This window comes from Pteronotus mesoamericanus, unplaced genomic scaffold (assembly GCF_021234165.1).
Source record: "Pteronotus mesoamericanus isolate MK-2021 breed Mesoamerican mustached bat unplaced genomic scaffold, CSHL_Meso_final contig_94, whole genome shotgun sequence".
Lineage (NCBI taxonomy): Eukaryota > Metazoa > Chordata > Mammalia > Chiroptera > Mormoopidae > Pteronotus > Pteronotus mesoamericanus.
This window is the reverse complement of record NW_026555285.1, coordinates 52,545,140-52,562,329: the sequence shown is the minus strand read 5'-3', so window position 1 is coordinate 52,562,329 and position 17,190 is coordinate 52,545,140. Positions and strand designations below refer to the sequence as shown.

The 17,190-nt window shown below is 62.7% G+C and overlaps 1 protein-coding gene across 4 annotated transcripts in view; it reads left to right on the top strand.

The window, feature by feature from the left end:
• MICAL3 (microtubule associated monooxygenase, calponin and LIM domain containing 3) overlaps nt 1-17,190 on the top strand; it is a 118,661-nt gene that overhangs the window by 38,056 nt on the left and 63,415 nt on the right. For all 4 annotated transcript variants that reach the window (XM_054586589.1, XM_054586591.1, XM_054586587.1 and 1 more), the window contains exons 2-7: nt 10,027-10,366; nt 11,670-11,877; nt 13,446-13,562; nt 13,886-13,987; nt 14,470-14,625; nt 15,405-15,505. In XM_054586589.1, the coding sequence (XP_054442564.1) occupies nt 10,103-10,366; nt 11,670-11,877; nt 13,446-13,562; nt 13,886-13,987; nt 14,470-14,625; nt 15,405-15,505 (948 nt within the window). In that variant the 5' untranslated portion in view covers nt 10,027-10,102. The remainder of the gene's footprint in view (nt 1-10,026; nt 10,367-11,669; nt 11,878-13,445; nt 13,563-13,885; nt 13,988-14,469; nt 14,626-15,404; nt 15,506-17,190) is intronic.

The window sequence follows — 17,190 nt, the reverse complement described above, 5'->3', positions numbered from 1 at the left end:
GAAGTAAAGATAAGGGGTTGGGTGAGTTTCGTGTCAGTTTCGCCGGGGAGCATGGGCGCAGGTGGGAATAACCAGGTCACTTACTGCTCTCCGCTGGTGGGCTCTTCCCCATGTTGTTGGAACACAGTCGCCGCGCGCTGAGTGATCGTCAGGATCAGCAGGCCGTCCCTTACTGACACAGGACCTGAACTTTTGGATATTACAGGATAAAGTGATTAATTTTAGGTTATCTTCGCTTAATCATTAAATATGATGTCTTATTCTCATTAATGAATTATACAGAGCAAGTCTGTTACCACAGTTCCAACATTACAGTTTTTATATTTTTATAGCTTGTAATGAAATATTACCCCTTTCCTTTGTTTTGAAAATATAGCATGTGTATGCCTTTATTTGAAAGGCAAAGGTGAAACATCTTTAAAGGATTTAGCAAGTGAATTATTTGTAATTTATTTCATTTTGTTCGTAAAGGAAGAAAAGCTGTGCTCTGTTTGAAAAATGAGGAAAAAACAAAAGTTGACCCCAGCTCTTCCTTGCTGAGCTCCTGTCCTGGCCTCGGGGTCTGGGAGCCGCGCAGGCTGCTGGCTGTCGTGACGGGCCTTCCGGGACGGCTGGAGAGGGTTTGCTGCCTCCGGCAAACCAGCGCCCACCCTGGTCTGCGGGGGCACTGGTGTTCGACCGGGGCCTCAGGGCCCCGTGGCGCTTCGTGGGCACTCGTGTGTGGCGGGGTGCGCAGTGTGGCTGGGACTAACTCTTGTCTGCTGTGAAGGTAGGAGCCAAGGTCTCCAAGCCACTGTCCAGCCAGGAGGGCTTTGTGTCGCTCAGTATGGGAGGAAGTATTTCGCTCCTTTGGAGTGATTCACGGTTGAATGCCACCTATTCAGGTAGCAGCTGACTCAGAGCCGGGGACCTGCCTGCACCTGCTGCCTGCGGCCCCGACCGGCTCCATGGGCTTCCTGTCCTTGAGGACGGCAGGGACGCGGGGCCGGCATGGTCCCTGCCTTTGTGTGGGGTAGGGTGCTGCTCCCCACCAGGTGTGGGGCGTGCCAAGCGGGGCTGTGGCTGGGTATCAGCCCCGTCCCCCCCTCCCCGACTGGGGCGCTTGCACAGCTCTTCTTGGTGGCCGGGGCAGGAGCCTGGCATTTGCGCAGCACTGTGAGTGCTGATGCCCACACGGATGTGTGTGTCTCCTTTGTTCCTCGTCAGCCCAAACGACTTTCGCTGCAAGTGGTCAGTGTCCCTGAAGTCCCAGGCCGGAGGCAGGCGCAGCGGCGGGGCAGAATAGCACCTTCGCCTTTTCCTGAGAAGAGGCCCACCTCTGTCCCTTCAGCTTTCAGAGGAAGCATCGTTTCCAACCAGGGGCCTCCGCGTTCATCTCAGCTCCCAAATTTTGTCCAGGTTGTATTTGGCCCCCGAACACAACACAGTTTCATGTTTAACTGTGCCTCTCAGCCACCCCAACCCCCCCACAGGCCCTGGGCCATCAGAGGTTCCATGACCGTCTGGTGTGGTCCGCCCGCCTGCAGAACAGAAAGCGCCCTTGGGACTGTGGTCCCGGCTGCGAGCCGCGGCGGGGCCGAGCGCCTGTGTCCTGCATGCTGCGTGTAAGCTGCGTGTAAGCCGCGCCGCGCCTGCTCCGAGGCCGTGCCCGCGGGCTGTGGCCGGCCGCCTGGGCCCGTGCGGGTCGCTCTGTCCGGGTGTGTGAGGAGTGCCCTCAGTCCCGCTCCCCCATGTCTGCTGGGGGCCTGCAGGGGACGGCTCGCCCAGGACACTGAACAGATGCCAGTTTGGGGTTTATGTTTCGACTTTTTTAAGTGGCAGTGTAATGGATGTTGTTCGAGTGTGCCAATTTCAAGTGTACAACTTGAGTTTTTATATTTATAAACATCCCTGTGCGTCTGACCGTTCAGTCGGGGGTGGAGCCCCTGTGAAATGTTAGGGGTAGGGATTTAGTCTAGGAATCCGACCTCGCAACGGCGGGAGCAGTTGGGGAAGGGAGGGCAGGGGGGTCCGTCCGAGAGGGGCACGGGCCAGCCCTCCCGCAGCCTCGGCACGGCGGGCGCATCGGCGCCCGCGGCACACCCGTGGCCCTGGAGGGGCCAGCTAAGGCGCTGGGGCGCTCTGCGGGAGGCTGTGCCTCCTGAGCCTGGTCCCTGGCTGGGGCCTGGGGCTGCTGGTCAGCAGGGCCCGCAGGGACACGGAAGAGCTGGGTGTCGTGTGCCGGACGTGGCGGGCCAGCCTGTCCTTGCCCCTTGCTCCACCGCGCCGCTGGGACCGTCTGCGGGCAGGCGCTCCTGCTCTGGCGCCGTCTTGCACGGTGCACGCAAGTTCCTTTCTGGCCAGATCTAAGTCGGAATTCTGACCGGGGATCCTGGGAACCGCGGTTCCCAGCCCAACCGAGCTGGCTTGGCCCTGTCTGGCACACCGCCTCACCCCATCCAGATCACAGCCTCAAGGGCTCCCTCCCGCCGCTTCCGAGACATAGCAGCACCCCAGGACCCCCAGGCACTGTGCTGACAGACTCCTGCGCCGGGGTCTGAGTAGTTTCTCCTCGATCTTCATGCAGACGGAGGCGGGGGGGGTGTACTTCTGGGCCTTTGGCGCAATATTGACCTGTGAGTCGCTCCATGTTGCCGTTGTCCGCGCCTTCTCGTTGCGTAGTATTCTGTGGTAGGCCTGTGGCTGCCACTTCCTTCTTTTTGCTATTTTTGGTCATTTGAGTAGTTTCTGGTTTCGGAGCATTATGAATAAAGATGCTCTAAACATTCTCGTCCTTGTCTTTTGATCAACATGGACATTCATGTCTTTTGGATGGACCTCCAAGAATAAAATTGCTGAGTTGTGTGGTAGGGGTATATTCAGCTTCAAGAACTGCCGACCGTTTCCAGTGTGGCTGTGCGTGTGGACCCCTGAGTGTCTGAGCGCCTCTGGTTCCCTTGAGGGGACATGATCAGGTCTGCTTAGAAAGATCGGTTTGGAAGAAATGGGCCCAGGGCCACTCGCCTGGGTTTATTCAGATCCCATGACTCTTCCCCCTCCGCTCTTTGGCCACCTCATTGCTCGGTTAACGCCCAGCTTGCAGGGTCGGGACGGAAGTTCCTGGGGACTTAAGTCTCCCAGTGCGGCGCGCTCGCAACAGCTCCCTGTGAAGGCTCAGTGGGAGAGGAGGTTGGAGCCTGGTGCCAGTTCTCTGCACGTTCGCTAGCCGCTTCATGTTCTTCTGCTGTTTTCCCCAGATTATCTAGGTGACAGGCAATGAGGTGAGGGAGCATTCCTGCCTTCACCCCCGGCGCCGCCCGCCCCACCGGCCTGCAGGCCTGCGATGGGGTCAGGGCTCTGGTTCATGGGCTGTCGGGGACCCCTCCTCAGGAGCCGGGCGCTTTATGGTGACCATGGCTGTGCCCGCCGTCACTGTCTTCTGTAAGCGCTGATCACATCCCAGTTGGTACAGAGCAAACTGGCTGTCACTAGTAGGGACTGAGCCCTCTGTGCGAAGAAGGGGTCAAATGGCCCCCGGGGAGGCGGGTGGCCTCGGTGCAGAGGCTGCCCTTCCAGGGCCGCCCTGGTGGGGCTCTTCCTCTGCGCCCCGTGCCCGCAGCTCTCGGTTTCTGTCACGTATCCCCTGAGAGGCAGACAAGGTCCTTGCCCAAAGCCTGGTTTCGGAATCAAATGAGCACTTACATTCTCTTTTCTAGAAGGGGATCTACTCAGCCTGTACCCAAAAGGGAACCTGAGGAGGGAGGCGCACCTAGTCCGCATGGCTGTGCTTGGCACGGTCCGCTCCCGAGTCTCGCCTACACCCAAGGGTGTCCTTCTGGTGAGAGGGCGGAGGGCGCCTTTGGTTGCCTTTCTCCTAAGGACACCCCCCACCCCCCACGGAGCCAGCACTGCCTCAGCCACCATGAGGGAGGGGCACAGCAGTTGGTGCTCTGTGGCGTGTCCCCTCGGGCTCGGGCGCCCTTGGGTTCGAGGCCTAGGCCAGAGCCAGCAGGCCGGTACCCAGGAGCCCTTGGCCTGGAGCCCCGAGGGCAATGGGGTCTGGGAAGTCCGAGGGCGCGGAGCGGCTGCCTGGCCCGAGGAGAGCCTGCGGGCGGCCCTGCGGGGTGAGGGCCGGTGTGGAGCGTGCCTTTTGCTGCTGGCAGCCACGCTCCCTCACCTCCTGAGCACTGCATCGAGCAAAGATTGATTCGCCTTCCGAGGAAAACATAGGTAGGTTGCTGGCTCTGAGCCCAGAGCAGCCGGAAGCGGAGGGCACGGAGGCCTCTGGCAGTTGGTCTCGAGAGGACGGGCCCTGGGGCGAGGCGGAAGGAGCGCGGGTGGCAGGCAGGGGTCCCCGGCGGTACAGGGGTGCAGAGATGTAAAACGAGCTCACGCTTCTCACTGAAATTTTGTGTTGGAAAATATTTTTCGATAGGACATGGTCCTATTAACGGATTGTTATTTAAAAGGGAGTGAATAAGTACCTTTTTTGCTTTAACTTCAGACGTCAGGCACTTGCGGAGCCTGCGGAGGCCACAGCGCCGAGCTCGCGTGGAGCGCTGCGGCTGGGACGCGTGCTCTCGTGCTGAGATGGGCCATGGCGGGGGCTCTGACCCAATCACACAAGATGGGATTTAGGGAAGGTGGTTTTAAAAAGGTCCCCAAGGCCTCGGTGACAAGGGGCGGCGTGTGCGAGGGCTTGGGGGCCGCACGGTGCGCAGCGAAGGGCGCGTCCCAAGGGCCGTTTCCCCTCTGACTGGGGCTGCGTCCTGCGGGAGCGGAGAGACCGTTAGCAGGCGAACCTGCGCGCTGTGTGGGGGTGACAAGTGCCAGAGGAGACCAGCGAGGAGAGGGAACTGAGGGACGGGCTGCGTGTGGCCGTCCCTCTCGGCTGTGAAAGGGTTCTCTGACCTTTCTGAGCAAAGCGAGGACCGGGAGGAAGAGGCCTTGTGGCCTGTGGGGGCAGAGCGCAAGGCGGGGACATAGGAGGGCCCGACCCGGTGGGCAGCTGCTGGGGTGCCGTCTGGCTGGCGCCCCAGGAGCGCAGGGAGGTGGAGGGACTCAGCAGGGGCCGGGGGCAGGTCATCGGAGGGAGGCTCCCGGGCCCTGTTAGGCTGTCGGCCTTGGGGGGTCGAGTGGGAGCTGCGTCCATGGCGGCACTGGAGCGGAGGCGTGAGCTGGCCCGGCCGTCGGAGCAGGAGCCCGGGGAGGGGCCGCGATGGCGGGACTCCGGCGGCAGCGGTGGGGCGAGGTGGGCACGTGGCCGGACGTGGGCTGTTTTCTGAGGGTGGGACAGGAGGGCGCTGCCGCAGGGCTGATGGCGGGTGCGTCCTCCCCGCGGTGCTGGCGCCGGGGCGGGCGGGGGCGTGGCCGGGGGCCGGGGTGGGGGGCGACGACCGGCGGCATCTATAACGTTCCGCGCGCACGCGGGTTCGGCCGAGGCTGCGGGGCCTCCGTGGGGGCCGGTCTCGGGGCCTGGGCCAGGGGAGCTGGTGGGCCGGGCCCTGTGAGGGGCTGTGTCTGTCATGGGCCCTGAGATCAAGGGTGGCACCAGCCATTTCAGAAAACAAAACACAACTGGGAACATCCGACGATCTCAGCAGGAAGGGTAAGTTGTATTTTGCGAAAGTTGTTTAAAATCGCATTTATATAAAACAGAGCTGGGTGGACAACTTAAAACGTGTGGAAGCTGCTGCTGTTCAGGGAGTGGGTGCAGATGGGACCCCAGTGCCCCGGGGCTGTTTCCCCCCGCGGTGGGGGGTACCTGCGGAGGACACAGATGGCTGGGAGGGTTGAGGCAATTTAGGGTTAGGGTTGACCGTTGCACTGGGCAGTGCGGGAGCGGCATGGGTCTTCGAGGAGGTATCGTGGGGGCGGGGGAGGGGCCGCCTCACTGCTGGGAGCCCAGAAGACAGTGGGAGAAGAGGAAGCCCTGCCCCGTGCACAGACGGTTCTCTCCGGGCGCGGAGTGAGGCAGCCGGAGGGATGGGGGTGCTTGCTGTGTGGGGAGAGGCGGTGTGGTTGTGGGGGACAGTGGGCTGGGGCCACGTGTCCAGGTGCGCTGGCTTAGGAAGCCGTGTCCGCTGCCACAGGAGGGAGTGTGGGCAGGGCAGGGGTGTTCCTGGAGTGCAGCAACGTGGGGCGGGGGGGATGCGTAGGAGGGGAAATGGCTTTTTTCCGGCGCCTCCCAACAGGTGAATTTTGGAGCCCTGACTAAAAAACTATGGGCAGAAGGATTTCCGTCCTTTGTGTGTCGTAGAAGTTGAGTCCTTGGAACTTAGGTTTCAAGCCACTCAGAGACTGTGAAGACCACGTGGCAGGGCCACAAGTCCCCTGTCTTTGGCGCGCTGGCATGTTGTGCATGGCGTGCGTGAGCTGGCTGGTTAGACCAGGTGACCCTCCTGGCCCTGGCAGCTGTTGCCGGCCGCAGGCTCTGGTCCAGGGCCCCCTCTCGCAGGTGTGGGTGATCCGGGCCAGCCTTCCAGACCTTTAGCTGCAGGGGCTGCCCCGGGGAGAGGGAGGCAGCTGGGGTGCTGCCTTATAGCCACTGGGGGACCTTGCGCTGCTCCCAGCAGCCGAGCAGTCTCTTCATGGGGCGTCGCCATCTCCTTGGGCTGCGGCTGCTCCGAGCCCCCAGCTGCTGCGGCCCTGAGGTCGCCCTGCACCCCAGGCTGCACGGGTGTCCCGGCCACAGAGCTGCACGCAGCACCTCCCGTGCGCCTGGAGCTGGGCGCCCAGCGCAGAGTGCAGGAGGCTGACGGCACTTTGGGGGAGCAGTGCCGGCTGTGCTTCCCCAGAGCCTCCGCAGGCCTTGCTCTCATCAGGGAGCTCCACGCAGGAGGGCTTCGCTCTTGGCTCCCTGAGGGGCTGCTGGCCGCTGCAGCTCCCGGCTGGGCGATGCCGGGCGAGCCCCGTGCCGGCCGCCCCAGCCTGTCCGCAGCCACTGGGGAGAACGGCGGTGGAACAGGGCCGGCCGCCCCGCCCCGACTCACAGTTACGAGAGGCCCCGTTGCCAAGGAGCAGATGCAGGGACGCATCGTGAGATGGAAGGGGTCCTGGAGCGTGCGTCCGTGCTGCATACACTGGACACTGCGCGTCCATGGGGTGCTGGGCGGCTGTCTTCCCTGCAGGCTCGGGCGGAGGGGCTCGGGGGCGTTCCGATGAGCTGCGTTCTCCGCTGGCAGCGCAGCGGGTGCGGCGCTTCGGCCTCCCTGCGCCGCAGGCTGCCCGTAGGCGGTGCCGCGTGGGCCGTGCCGAGGACCGAGGGGGTGATGTGCGGGCCTGACGGCTCGTGACCGCAGGTCGCGGTTGGTTTCGCTGTTACTGATGGAAGTGCTTCCGTCTTGCTTGTCCCAGCATCTCGGTTTGGCCGGAACCTACTGACGTGCATCGTACTCCCGAGCCCCTCCCACACAGATGCGGTGGGAGGCAGGGCGGTGATGGACAAAGGGAGTGTTGGGGTATTTTTCTTTCTTTCAAAAACAGCTGTCTGCGTGCGCTCTTTCTGTTACACGAGCGGCCATTCATGTCGCCTGAGGGCACCTTTTGTTGCTGGGACAGCGGCCTCCCGGGCGGTCGTCACAGTGCGGCCATTGGCCGGGCCTGCCGTGTGCCTGGCGCTGCCGGCCAGTTCGCGTCCATGACCTCAGCCCTGTGACGCGCCCCGCAGACGACCCCGGGCGTCGTCTCCCGCCGCCACCTCCGCGGGGCGTTGGGTTCTGTCCAACGGTGGCGGCCCGTTTCGGGGGGTGACCACAGGGCAGAGGTCGCTTTGTTCTGACGCACTCCGTTTCTCCATTGTGTGGTGGCTTTTCCCGAAGACGGGGGCCGTTAGCCAGGAGAGTAAACCGACATGTTAGGAAGATGTCCCCTAGGGCTCTGCAGGGGCCTTCGGGATCGGAGAGCGGGAAGAGCGCTCAGGGCCTGCGGCCCAGCCCCCCGTCCGACCCCCGGGGGGCCCTCCCGTAGCCCCGGGCAGTGAGCATCCACAGGGGGCGGCGGCTCACCCCTTAGGACCCTGTCCTCCCTGCCCGGGCCGCCTGTGGCCCTGCGAGTGCCACCGCTCGCGTGGCAGGTGGGGGCGCTCCTCTCCCCCGCTCTCCTCGCCCCCCAGCCCCGGGGCCAGGGCCTGCCCGCAGGGGCCACGGGTGGGGTGGGTGTCCTGCTGTGTGTCCGCATGCGCTGACCTGGGGGGACGTCAGGGCAGAGCCGAGGGCGGGCCCTCAGAACCAAGAGAGGCGAGCGCACGGGAGGAAGGCTGCTGTCCTGGCTGCTCTGAGCTCGTTTCCGGGTGCCCGGGAAGGCTGGTGCGAGGGGCCGACGGGGGGGGGCCGACGGGGGGTCTCCTTCCCGATTGTCTGAGCAGGTCAGCTCGCTGCCCCCGGCACGGGGACCGCAGGTCCTTTCCGCAGCCTGGACAGCCCTTGTTTCTGAGGCAAAACACACAGGAAACTCGATCTTCTGAAGGCATTTCCCGTCTGGGTCGCAAACAGGCTCCCTCTGCCCACCTCGGAGATGTGCACAGACGGGCGTGGCTGGGGGGACGGGTTTCCAGGGCTCAGAGGCCGCCGGCCTCCTGGTCTGTGGACGGAGCAGGGCCGGGGGACCTGGACCGAATTCAACTCTCCTTTCGTGCTCTTGAGGTTTACCTCTTAATTTGTTGTTTTGCTTCTCTTTAAAGATAATTCTCCCCTGCCCGACCCGCCTGCCCTAAGAGCGGGGGGCCGAGTGTTCTCACAGCCAGCCCCGAGTCTGGCAGCTGCCTGTTTACTCTCGTTGCCAATAGAAACATGAGCTCGCCTCACAGGTGGCGCTCCAGCACATCCCTCCGTGGCCTCGGAGGCAGAGGCGGCGTCCGCCAGGCGGGGGCTCTCATTCACCTCGTCTTCCTCTTCCTCTGCCCTCCCCGCCCCCCTCCCTTCCGAGCACACCTGGGCATTTCCATCCCTGGGGTGCCTGCCACCTTCCGGCCTCCAGGTTCCTGGGCTGCTGCTGCTCACGATTGTCCCAGGACTCGGGAGGAGGCAGCACTCAGGGCTGGTCCAGGAGGGGCGGGGTCTGGGTCTGACCTTTAGGGCAGAGGGAAGGGACAGGACGCGGGACCAGCCCTGCTGCTGCCCCTGCGCCAGATGAGACAGGAGCTTGAAGACGATCCAGTCTCCCGCCGCCGCCTCATTTGGTTTGCAAAGCAGGAAAGGGAGGCAGCCCCAGGGAGCTGCTCTTGTGTCCTGTCACCTGGGGTGCCTGTGCCATTGTTCCGGGAACCGGCTCACCTCCCTTTATCTGCTGTCATTCCTGACCCGCAGGTCAGGATCCCTGACTGGGCGCTCCCTGCTGGCCTGCCCCTTGGAAGCAGGCCCTGTGGCTGGAGTCCGTGGACCGGAAAGAGTTTTGCATCAGCACGGGGGTTCGGCCGCTGCCAGCCCCTTCGGTCTGCGAGGCCCAGCCACCGCCTGTATGCAAAGGACGCCCAAATCTGGGGCTGGGTCCCAGGCTTCAGCCACACCCGCCTGCCCAGGGAGCCCTCCCCAAGGGCAGTGCCGACATGACATCCCAAAGGGACCTCCCTACCTGCCCTCACCGATGAGTCTTTCTGGTTGCATCCTGCTGGCCTGGGGCCACCACGTCCACAGTGGCCTGGAAACCTGGGGGCCGTCCTTGACTGCGACCCTGCTGCTTTAGTTCCCCTCCCATGTCCCCACGTGTTCCCTGCCGGAAAGACTCCATCTTTGGCGGGGACCCCTCTCCCTGTGGCTTGGTGTTCCCAGACCCCGTGCCTCTTGCACTGGTGCTGTAGTGGCAGGCGCTGAACGCTCTGTTTCTGAGTCCATGTTGCCCACAGAACCGTGGGCGCTTGGAAGCCATTGTGGTTCTGCCAGGGCCCTCCCGGCGCCTCCGTGGGGGCCGTGCCGTGGGCATAGGCCCAGCCCTGCTGAATGGAGGGCTCGGACACGGAGGAATTCCATGAGGAAGAGCTGGTCTCCTGGGACGTGTTTGTAGACACGGATTCGGATTTGCCGACCGCTGCTTTTCCTTTGTTTTTGTCAGGTTACCCTGACGGCGTCAGGTGGACGGGCGCCATCCCCCGCCCCCTCCCCCTCCCCAGGGGCTGAGCGTGGGGAGCATGGAGGAGAGCAAGGACGAGGCGGCGAACCGGGCGCATGTCCTCTTTGACCGGTTCGTGCAGGCCGCCACCTGCAAGGGGACCCTGAAGGCCTTCCAGGAGCTCTGCGAGCACCTGGAGGTGAAGCCCCAGGACCACCGCTCCTTCTACCACAGGCTCAAGTCCAAGCTCAGCTACTGGAAAGCCAAAGCCCTGTGGGCGAAGCTGGACAAGCGGGGCAGCCACAAGGACTACAGGAAGGGGAGGGCCTGCAGCAACACCAAGGTAGGCGGCCCGGCCCGGCCCGAGGGGCGGCCCGGGCCCAGACGCTGGTTCCCTGTCGGGGGCCAGACGTTAGTCTTTCTTCCTTTCATGGCCCACGTGTAGAGCATTCAGGGCTTTAACTCTGCAAGAACAACCGAAGTGGTGTAGCGACTTGGCTTATTTTCGCTGAGCCTCTGCTCTGACCCTCACCGGGTGGCTCGGAGGGTGCGGGTCGGTCAGGACGCGGCCCGGCCCTGCCGGCAGCCAGCACCAGCACGATTCCGGGGCACGTCGGCCCCCCCAAGCACAGTGCTGCGCCCAGGAACTGGCGAGGGGCAACGCGGTGTCTGCCCGCTGGGGAGCCACCCTGGACCTCAGGCCGCTCTTCATTCCTATTCTTAGGCGGGGGGGCCTTGTGAACCGAGTTGTTTCTTTTGGTCTGTTCACAATATATAGAAACAGTGTTTCCCTGAAGAAGGTGCCCGGGCAGAGCTGAGGCCGCAGCCCCCTGAGGGAGGCTGCAGGAGCAGGTGGCGAAGGAGCAGTGGCTTCCTGCCCCGCTTCCCTTTTTGGGGAGGAGCCCACAGGGAAACGAAGTGGCAAATGACTTCACCTTATTAGTGCTCTTTCCGGGCAGAGCCTTAATTTGCCCCTGTGGGGACCTGGGAACTGCCGCCCCGCCCCCACCCAGGTTTTTCGGTTTGGTGATCAGTTAGACATTCGTCAGCAAAATTCGAGTTCAGAGGCATGAGTGGTATGAGGGAGTTGTGGAGTTTAATGAAGGGTAAAAGGCGTCAAAGCCAACTACGTTGCATGTCTTTTTTTCTTCTGCACATGCAATGCGAACTACCTGTCTAGCCTCACTCTGCGCACTTTTCTAAAATTCGGATTTCCAAGATCGTTCTCTTGGACTTGAGTCTAAAGATACGACTTTAGAACGCCTGTCGGCACGTAAAACCTTGGCTCTTGGCAGCTGCCTCCTAGGAATCCCTCCCGTGGAAGACCCTCTCCAGGACTGTCCCGCGTTCAGTCACCTGTCTCCTTGGACCAAAATCTGCTGGACCGAGAGGCCCTCCCGCTGACGGGGGCCGAGATGCGGTTTTCCAGGCATTTGTTGAAACAGTGACCCCCTTGAACAGGGGCTGGGCTGCAGGGTCTGTGTCCGGCCCTGACAGCTGAGCTCTCCTCTCGGCAGCCACCAGCGTGTCCCAGGCCGTTGCGGGGGCCCGAGGGCACAGCGGGGCTGGGGGGAGTGGGGGTCGTGAGGCTGCGGAACACGCGCTCCGCGGGTGCCGCCCTCGCCTGAAGCAGCCGTTTTTTCCAGTGTCTCATCATCGGGGCCGGTCCCTGCGGCCTCCGCACGGCCATCGACCTGTCCTTGCTGGGAGCCAAGGTGGTCGTGATCGAGAAACGCGACGCCTTCTCCCGCAACAACGTCCTGCATCTCTGGCCCTTCACCATCCATGACCTGCGAGGTCTGGGCGCCAAGAAGTTCTACGGCAAGTTCTGCGCTGGGTCCATCGACCACATCAGTGAGTGAGACCGGTTCCCCTGCGGGTGTCCCCCAGCCCCCCGGCGTGTCCTGCAAGGGACACGGGCAGGTTCCCAGCTGCCTCTGTGTCACCGCCGTCTGTAGTGCAGAAGCACATCTGCTGGGAGGCAGGACCAGGGCTCTGGGGTCGCCGAGTTGGGCTGCGGACTCGTCCTCTGCACGCGCCGTGGCGGGATGGACCCTGGGGCCGGGCCAGGTGACCGGCGTGGGCCTTGACCGGGTTTCGGCCAGCGTTTTGGGATGTGATGTGGAAGAGGCTGCACCGACGTGAGAACGCAGGGCCGTGAGCACACAGCCCTGGGAACGCAGCTGCGGGCCCGCGGGCCAGTTGGTGGCGCGATTCCTTGGTTCTCGCGGGGCCTGCGGTCCCCGGGGCTCTCCTTGCGCTGTTGTCCTCCACGCCCGCGTGGCTTGTATTTCCAGGGTGCTCTGAAGTAAATACAAGTTAGTGCAGACGTGGTTTTGTTTCTGAGGCTGTGTGTGTGCCGGAAACCCGGGTCTGCCTTACGAGGCTGAGGTCTCGTGGGCTGACCGTCACCGATGGTTCTGGGGCAGCCCTGTCAGGGGCCTCCCTGAGCTCCTCCGGATGTGTCCCAAACCCTTCGCCGTGGGAGGCTGAGCCAGTGTGCCAGTCACGGCTGCAGCCGTGCGTTCCCTCAGAGGAAGCCCTCAACCCCCAGTTGTCCGCAGGTGTAAAATGTGTGCTGGCGCAGGCTTTACCGAGCCTGCGTGTGTGGCTCGGAAGGGCAGGTTGTGTGGACCAGGGAGGTCACCAGAGGACCCAGAGGAGAGTTTGCATGGACTCTGAGGCGTGTGCCCCGGGCTGCAGGTGACAGGGGCCCCAGGGGAGAACCCGGGCCGCTCCCTCGGCGGGTCTGCCGGCTGACACGCAGCGAGCGGTCTTGGGCTTGGAGCTGCGTCCTGCGTCACAGGCTCGATTTCTGTCTGTGTCTCTGGGGTGGCTGCTTGTCTGGCACCTGGCAGGTCCTCGCTAGATGTTAAATAAATCTCCCTGGGATATGAACACGGTTTTCATTCATTTTGGGCCTTAGTTTCTGCAGCTGTAGCCCAGTTAGCGGGGAGACGGTGAGCAGCCGAGCTCGCACTGGACCTTCCCCTCCCCCCTTGCGGCGCCTGTGGAGACCAGAGGGGACGAGAGGGGGGAGGGGCGGGCGCCCGGGAAGTGGGGAAGCCCCTCGGAGTCAGGCTGGAAAGCGCAGCCCTGGTCGCGGCCAAGGGCGGCAGGTTCTGCGGCACGATTGTGGCTGCGACCGAACCGGGGAAGGTGGAAGGCGAGTCTCCTGTCGGCCACAGTTTCGGGTTGAATACCTCACCCAAGAGGCAGGAGCGGGCCTGTGTGTCTTTCCAGCACATTTCTGACCCTTAATAAAGGAAGAGGCTGTGGCACAGGGCGTGGAAGAGGCTCCTGTCCCCGCACCGTGGAGGACCTGCATCAGCCCCACGCTGGGGGCCGGTGCGGCCTGAGAGCAGGGCTGCAGGCGGACACCCCCCTTCGGTGGCCCTGACGGGCGTTCTCTTGTCGCCCAGGTATCCGCCAGCTGCAGCTCATCCTTCTGAAAGTCGCGTTGATCCTGGGCATTGAAATCCATGTCAACGTGGAGTTCCGAGGACTCGTGCAGCCCCCGGCGGACCAGGAGAGCGAGCGTGAGTGGGGCAGGGGCGGCGGTGCTGAGGGGCGTCGGACGGCGGGGGCCTGGCGGGCGAGGTCAGAGGGCAGGATCGACCTCTGCATTGTTTTCACAACTGGCTACGAGGGGCTTCTCTGCTTGCGTAGCTGGTATCTTTGAAGAGCTTCTGGGAGGCCTCGAAGGTGCTCATCACAGAAAACGGGGGCGGGAGCACCCCCGCGAGGCCCCTGCCTCTGGGCCCACGGGGCTGCAGGGGGCGCTGCCTTCGGGGCGTCGTGAGGTATCTGTGACGTGGGGATGGGGGCTGGGTGCTGACCTCACTCTGGCTTTGGCCCGCAGGGATCGGCTGGCGGGCACTGGTGCACCCGAAAACCCACCCCGTGTCAGAATACGAGTTTGAAGTGATCATCGGAGGGGACGGCCGCAGGAACACCCTGGAAGGTGCCGGTCGGCGCTGCTGGCCTGGGCGGTCGCAGAGGGAGGGCGGCCTTCTCCGCACCCTGGGCCGAGAGCTGTGTGGCCAGCGCTCACGCTGCCCAGAGCCGCCCGCGGGCCACTCGCCCCGGCCGGGCAGGCCTGGGGCCACGGTGTCCTGCGGGGCAGCACAGCAGGGTGGCATCTCAGCCTAGTGAAAAAGCGGCTTCCCTTTTGTTTTTAAATGGCATTCTTGGCATTGAGTAATACTCCGGTCGGTCAGGTTTCAAGTTTTTTGTTGGCGTGTGGGAGACTTTGGCCTCTTCTCCGGGTGGTTACATTCCTTGGGTCACGTTCCTTATTTTCTGATGGAGAGGAGCTGCCCCAAAGTGGCCCCACTCATCCCTCTCCGCCGTGGGCCCTGCCACCGTCAGCAGGCCCCTTCTGTGGGGGAGATGCCCCCGCCTCCCGAGCCCTCCCCGCCGCCTCTGAAGGTGCCCCCCCTCCAGGGTTTCGTCGGAAGGAATTCCGCGGCAAACTGGCCATCGCCATCACCGCCAACTTCATCAACCGAAACACAACGGCGGAGGCCAAGGTGGAGGAGATCAGCGGTGTGGCTTTTATATTCAACCAGAAGTTTTTCCAGGAGCTAAGGGAAGCTACAGGTGGGTGGGGGTGCCTCAGAGTCCGGGGGCGGGGGCTTGCCCACGGCCCGCGCGCCCCTCGCTCCCACACTCTCCTGTTCTTCGCCTTGTCCCAGGGCCTGGGCCCCTTTGGACTGGATTTATGTCTTTGTTCTTAAGTGTTCACGCTGCCTTCTGCCAGCTCTCCCGATCCGTCCCTTACCGCTGCGGCCGGCAGCCATCTGGTTTATGGGGGCCCCAAGTGTGTCAACTTGCTCCTGACTCCCACTTTGGCCTTGAAGTAAGGCATGTGTTAGACAGGAATGAGGCTGTTGTCTGATCGCGTGGAACAGACTGACGTAGATGTTTCGGTGCAACAGTAACGTGCAGCGAATCCCAGCTCCCCGTTTCCTGGAACGTCACTTCTTCCCATGACATCTGATCCCTTAGATGGATCGGAGTTAGCAGTCGGTAGTTCGCTCTCTGCTTCCAGGCATCCAGGGGTCCGCCCCGTTCCAGGAGGTTCCCCAGTTGCTTCGACAACTGTAAAAGTGGCTTCACCTGACCACTAACCCAGACCCCACCCCCAAACGTGAACCTTTGCCTTTCCCCTACTGTTGACCGTTGTGTGTAGGATAACTCGGGGCGTCAGGGACCGCAGAGCAGCGCAGGACAAACGGAGCCCCTTTCTGCGGCGCGCGCGGGCAGGGAGCGGACCCTGGGCTCAGTACGCCTTGCACACGGCCTCCCTCCTGCTGAGGCTGCGCAGCCTGCCCGCCCTCACCCCACACCCCACCCCACCCCCCGTTCTGTGCTCCCAGGCATCGACTTGGAGAACATCGTCTACTACAAAGACGACACGCACTATTTTGTTATGACAGCCAAGAAGCAGAGCTTACTGGACAAAGGGGTGATACTGCGCGTAAGTGATGATCTTTTTCACAAAGAGAAAGAGTTTTATTGTCCAGTGAGTTTCCCCTGTGAGGGAGTGAAAATGAGCTCCCAGCTTGCCTCCTGGTAATGTGTCCTCTTGGGTTTTTTAGTTAAACTTTAAAAAACATCTTTTATTACGGGAATTTTGTAGCATAAACGGAAGCGAGGGGTCAGTCCGATGCCCCCATCACAGAGCTTTAGTGCTCGTCGGCACACGGTCAGCCCCGTCGGGAGGGCCCCGCACACCCCGCGTGCCTGCAGCGGGCTCTCCCGAAGCACATCTCTGACGTTTTAGGAATAAATACTTAGTTTCCTTTTAGGTGGTTTGATTTGTGGTTCTAGAGAATTGCATGTATGACCAATTACTGGCTGGTTCATAGGTATCTCGGAAGGGGCGCTAGAGCGGGAAGCGGGCTGGTGTTCTGGGGAGCCTGAACGTGGCTCTGGTCCTCCCTAGAGACGTGGCTCTCGGGGCCCTGGGACACTGGCCGGGGCGGGGTGCTTGGACCCCTGCAGTCGGGCTCCTCGCTCGTCCTTGGTCTGGTGCAGCTCGTCCTGGGGGGCACTTGGCCTGGATATGAAGTCAGAGCCCCCTGGGAGCGGGTTCTGTCTGTGTGGTTGAGCCTCAGTGTGAGTACGGCCATTCTGCACAGTGAGCGGGAAGGAGGGGGCCCGGGCTCAGGCCTGAACAGCCCCGCCTGGACTGCCTGCCCCGCGGGGCGGCCGGCCTGAGGGCAGAGGCTGTGTGAGCTCATGAGCACCAGTCTGCTGCCCAGCCTCTTCCCGTCGTCCCCTGGTGCCACCTGGGCCCACGGTCCCCGGGTCTGGGGCAGAGACTGGCTGAGTGGGCATGAGCGTGCGGCCCTGCCAAGAGCACAGGCGGGCGGGCTTGGCGCTTCGCTGCGGAGACGCGGCAGCGAGCCCGCTCCCACCAGCCGACCCTGTGGGGCAACTGTCTGGGGCACCCGGGCCCGATGTCCTGTCCTGTTATCTGTGTATTTTTTAGAGGGTGGGGGCCTCGCGCCTCCTGTGTGTGCTGCTAAACACTAGATCCCCTCAGCCACTCGCTCAGTGGTGAGCAAACACTGCTTCGTGGGCAACTTGAGGGCGTGTGTGTGGCTTTTAACATCTCGTGCTGGCAGCTGCAGGTGCCGGCAGCACACCCGGCAGCCGGAGGCCACGCCCCAGGAGCACGGAGACCAGCTCAGGGTGCAGCCCCTCCTGGCAGGAAAGGGGTTTCCCGGGCTTCTGTGCGGGAAGCCCCTTCCCTCTCGTCACCGTTTGTGTTGGTGGGGCTCTGTGGAACCTTTCAGTCATCGTCTGATTTTTCAAGCTTCTGTCTCATCTTGAACATACGCTTTCCCGCTCCCCTGGGCGGCTGTTGCTCCCACCTCCACACCTTTCTGGTAGAAGCTCTAGGTTTTTGGGTTGGGCTGAGCGTTGCATGGGGTCGCCGTTGTCCAAAGCTGTTTGCTACGCAAACTGAGGTGCTGTGTCAGTTTACCGAGCGCCGTCACATAAACCGTTTCATTTGGTGCTCAGCACAACCCTGTGAGGTGGACAGGACAGGATCCCAGAAGTAGCGACTTGCTCCAAGGAGATGGAAAACCCAGGACTGTGTTTTAGGCAGCAAAGCCTGAGTTCTAGAAATCGCCCCCCGCTTTGTAATGTGTG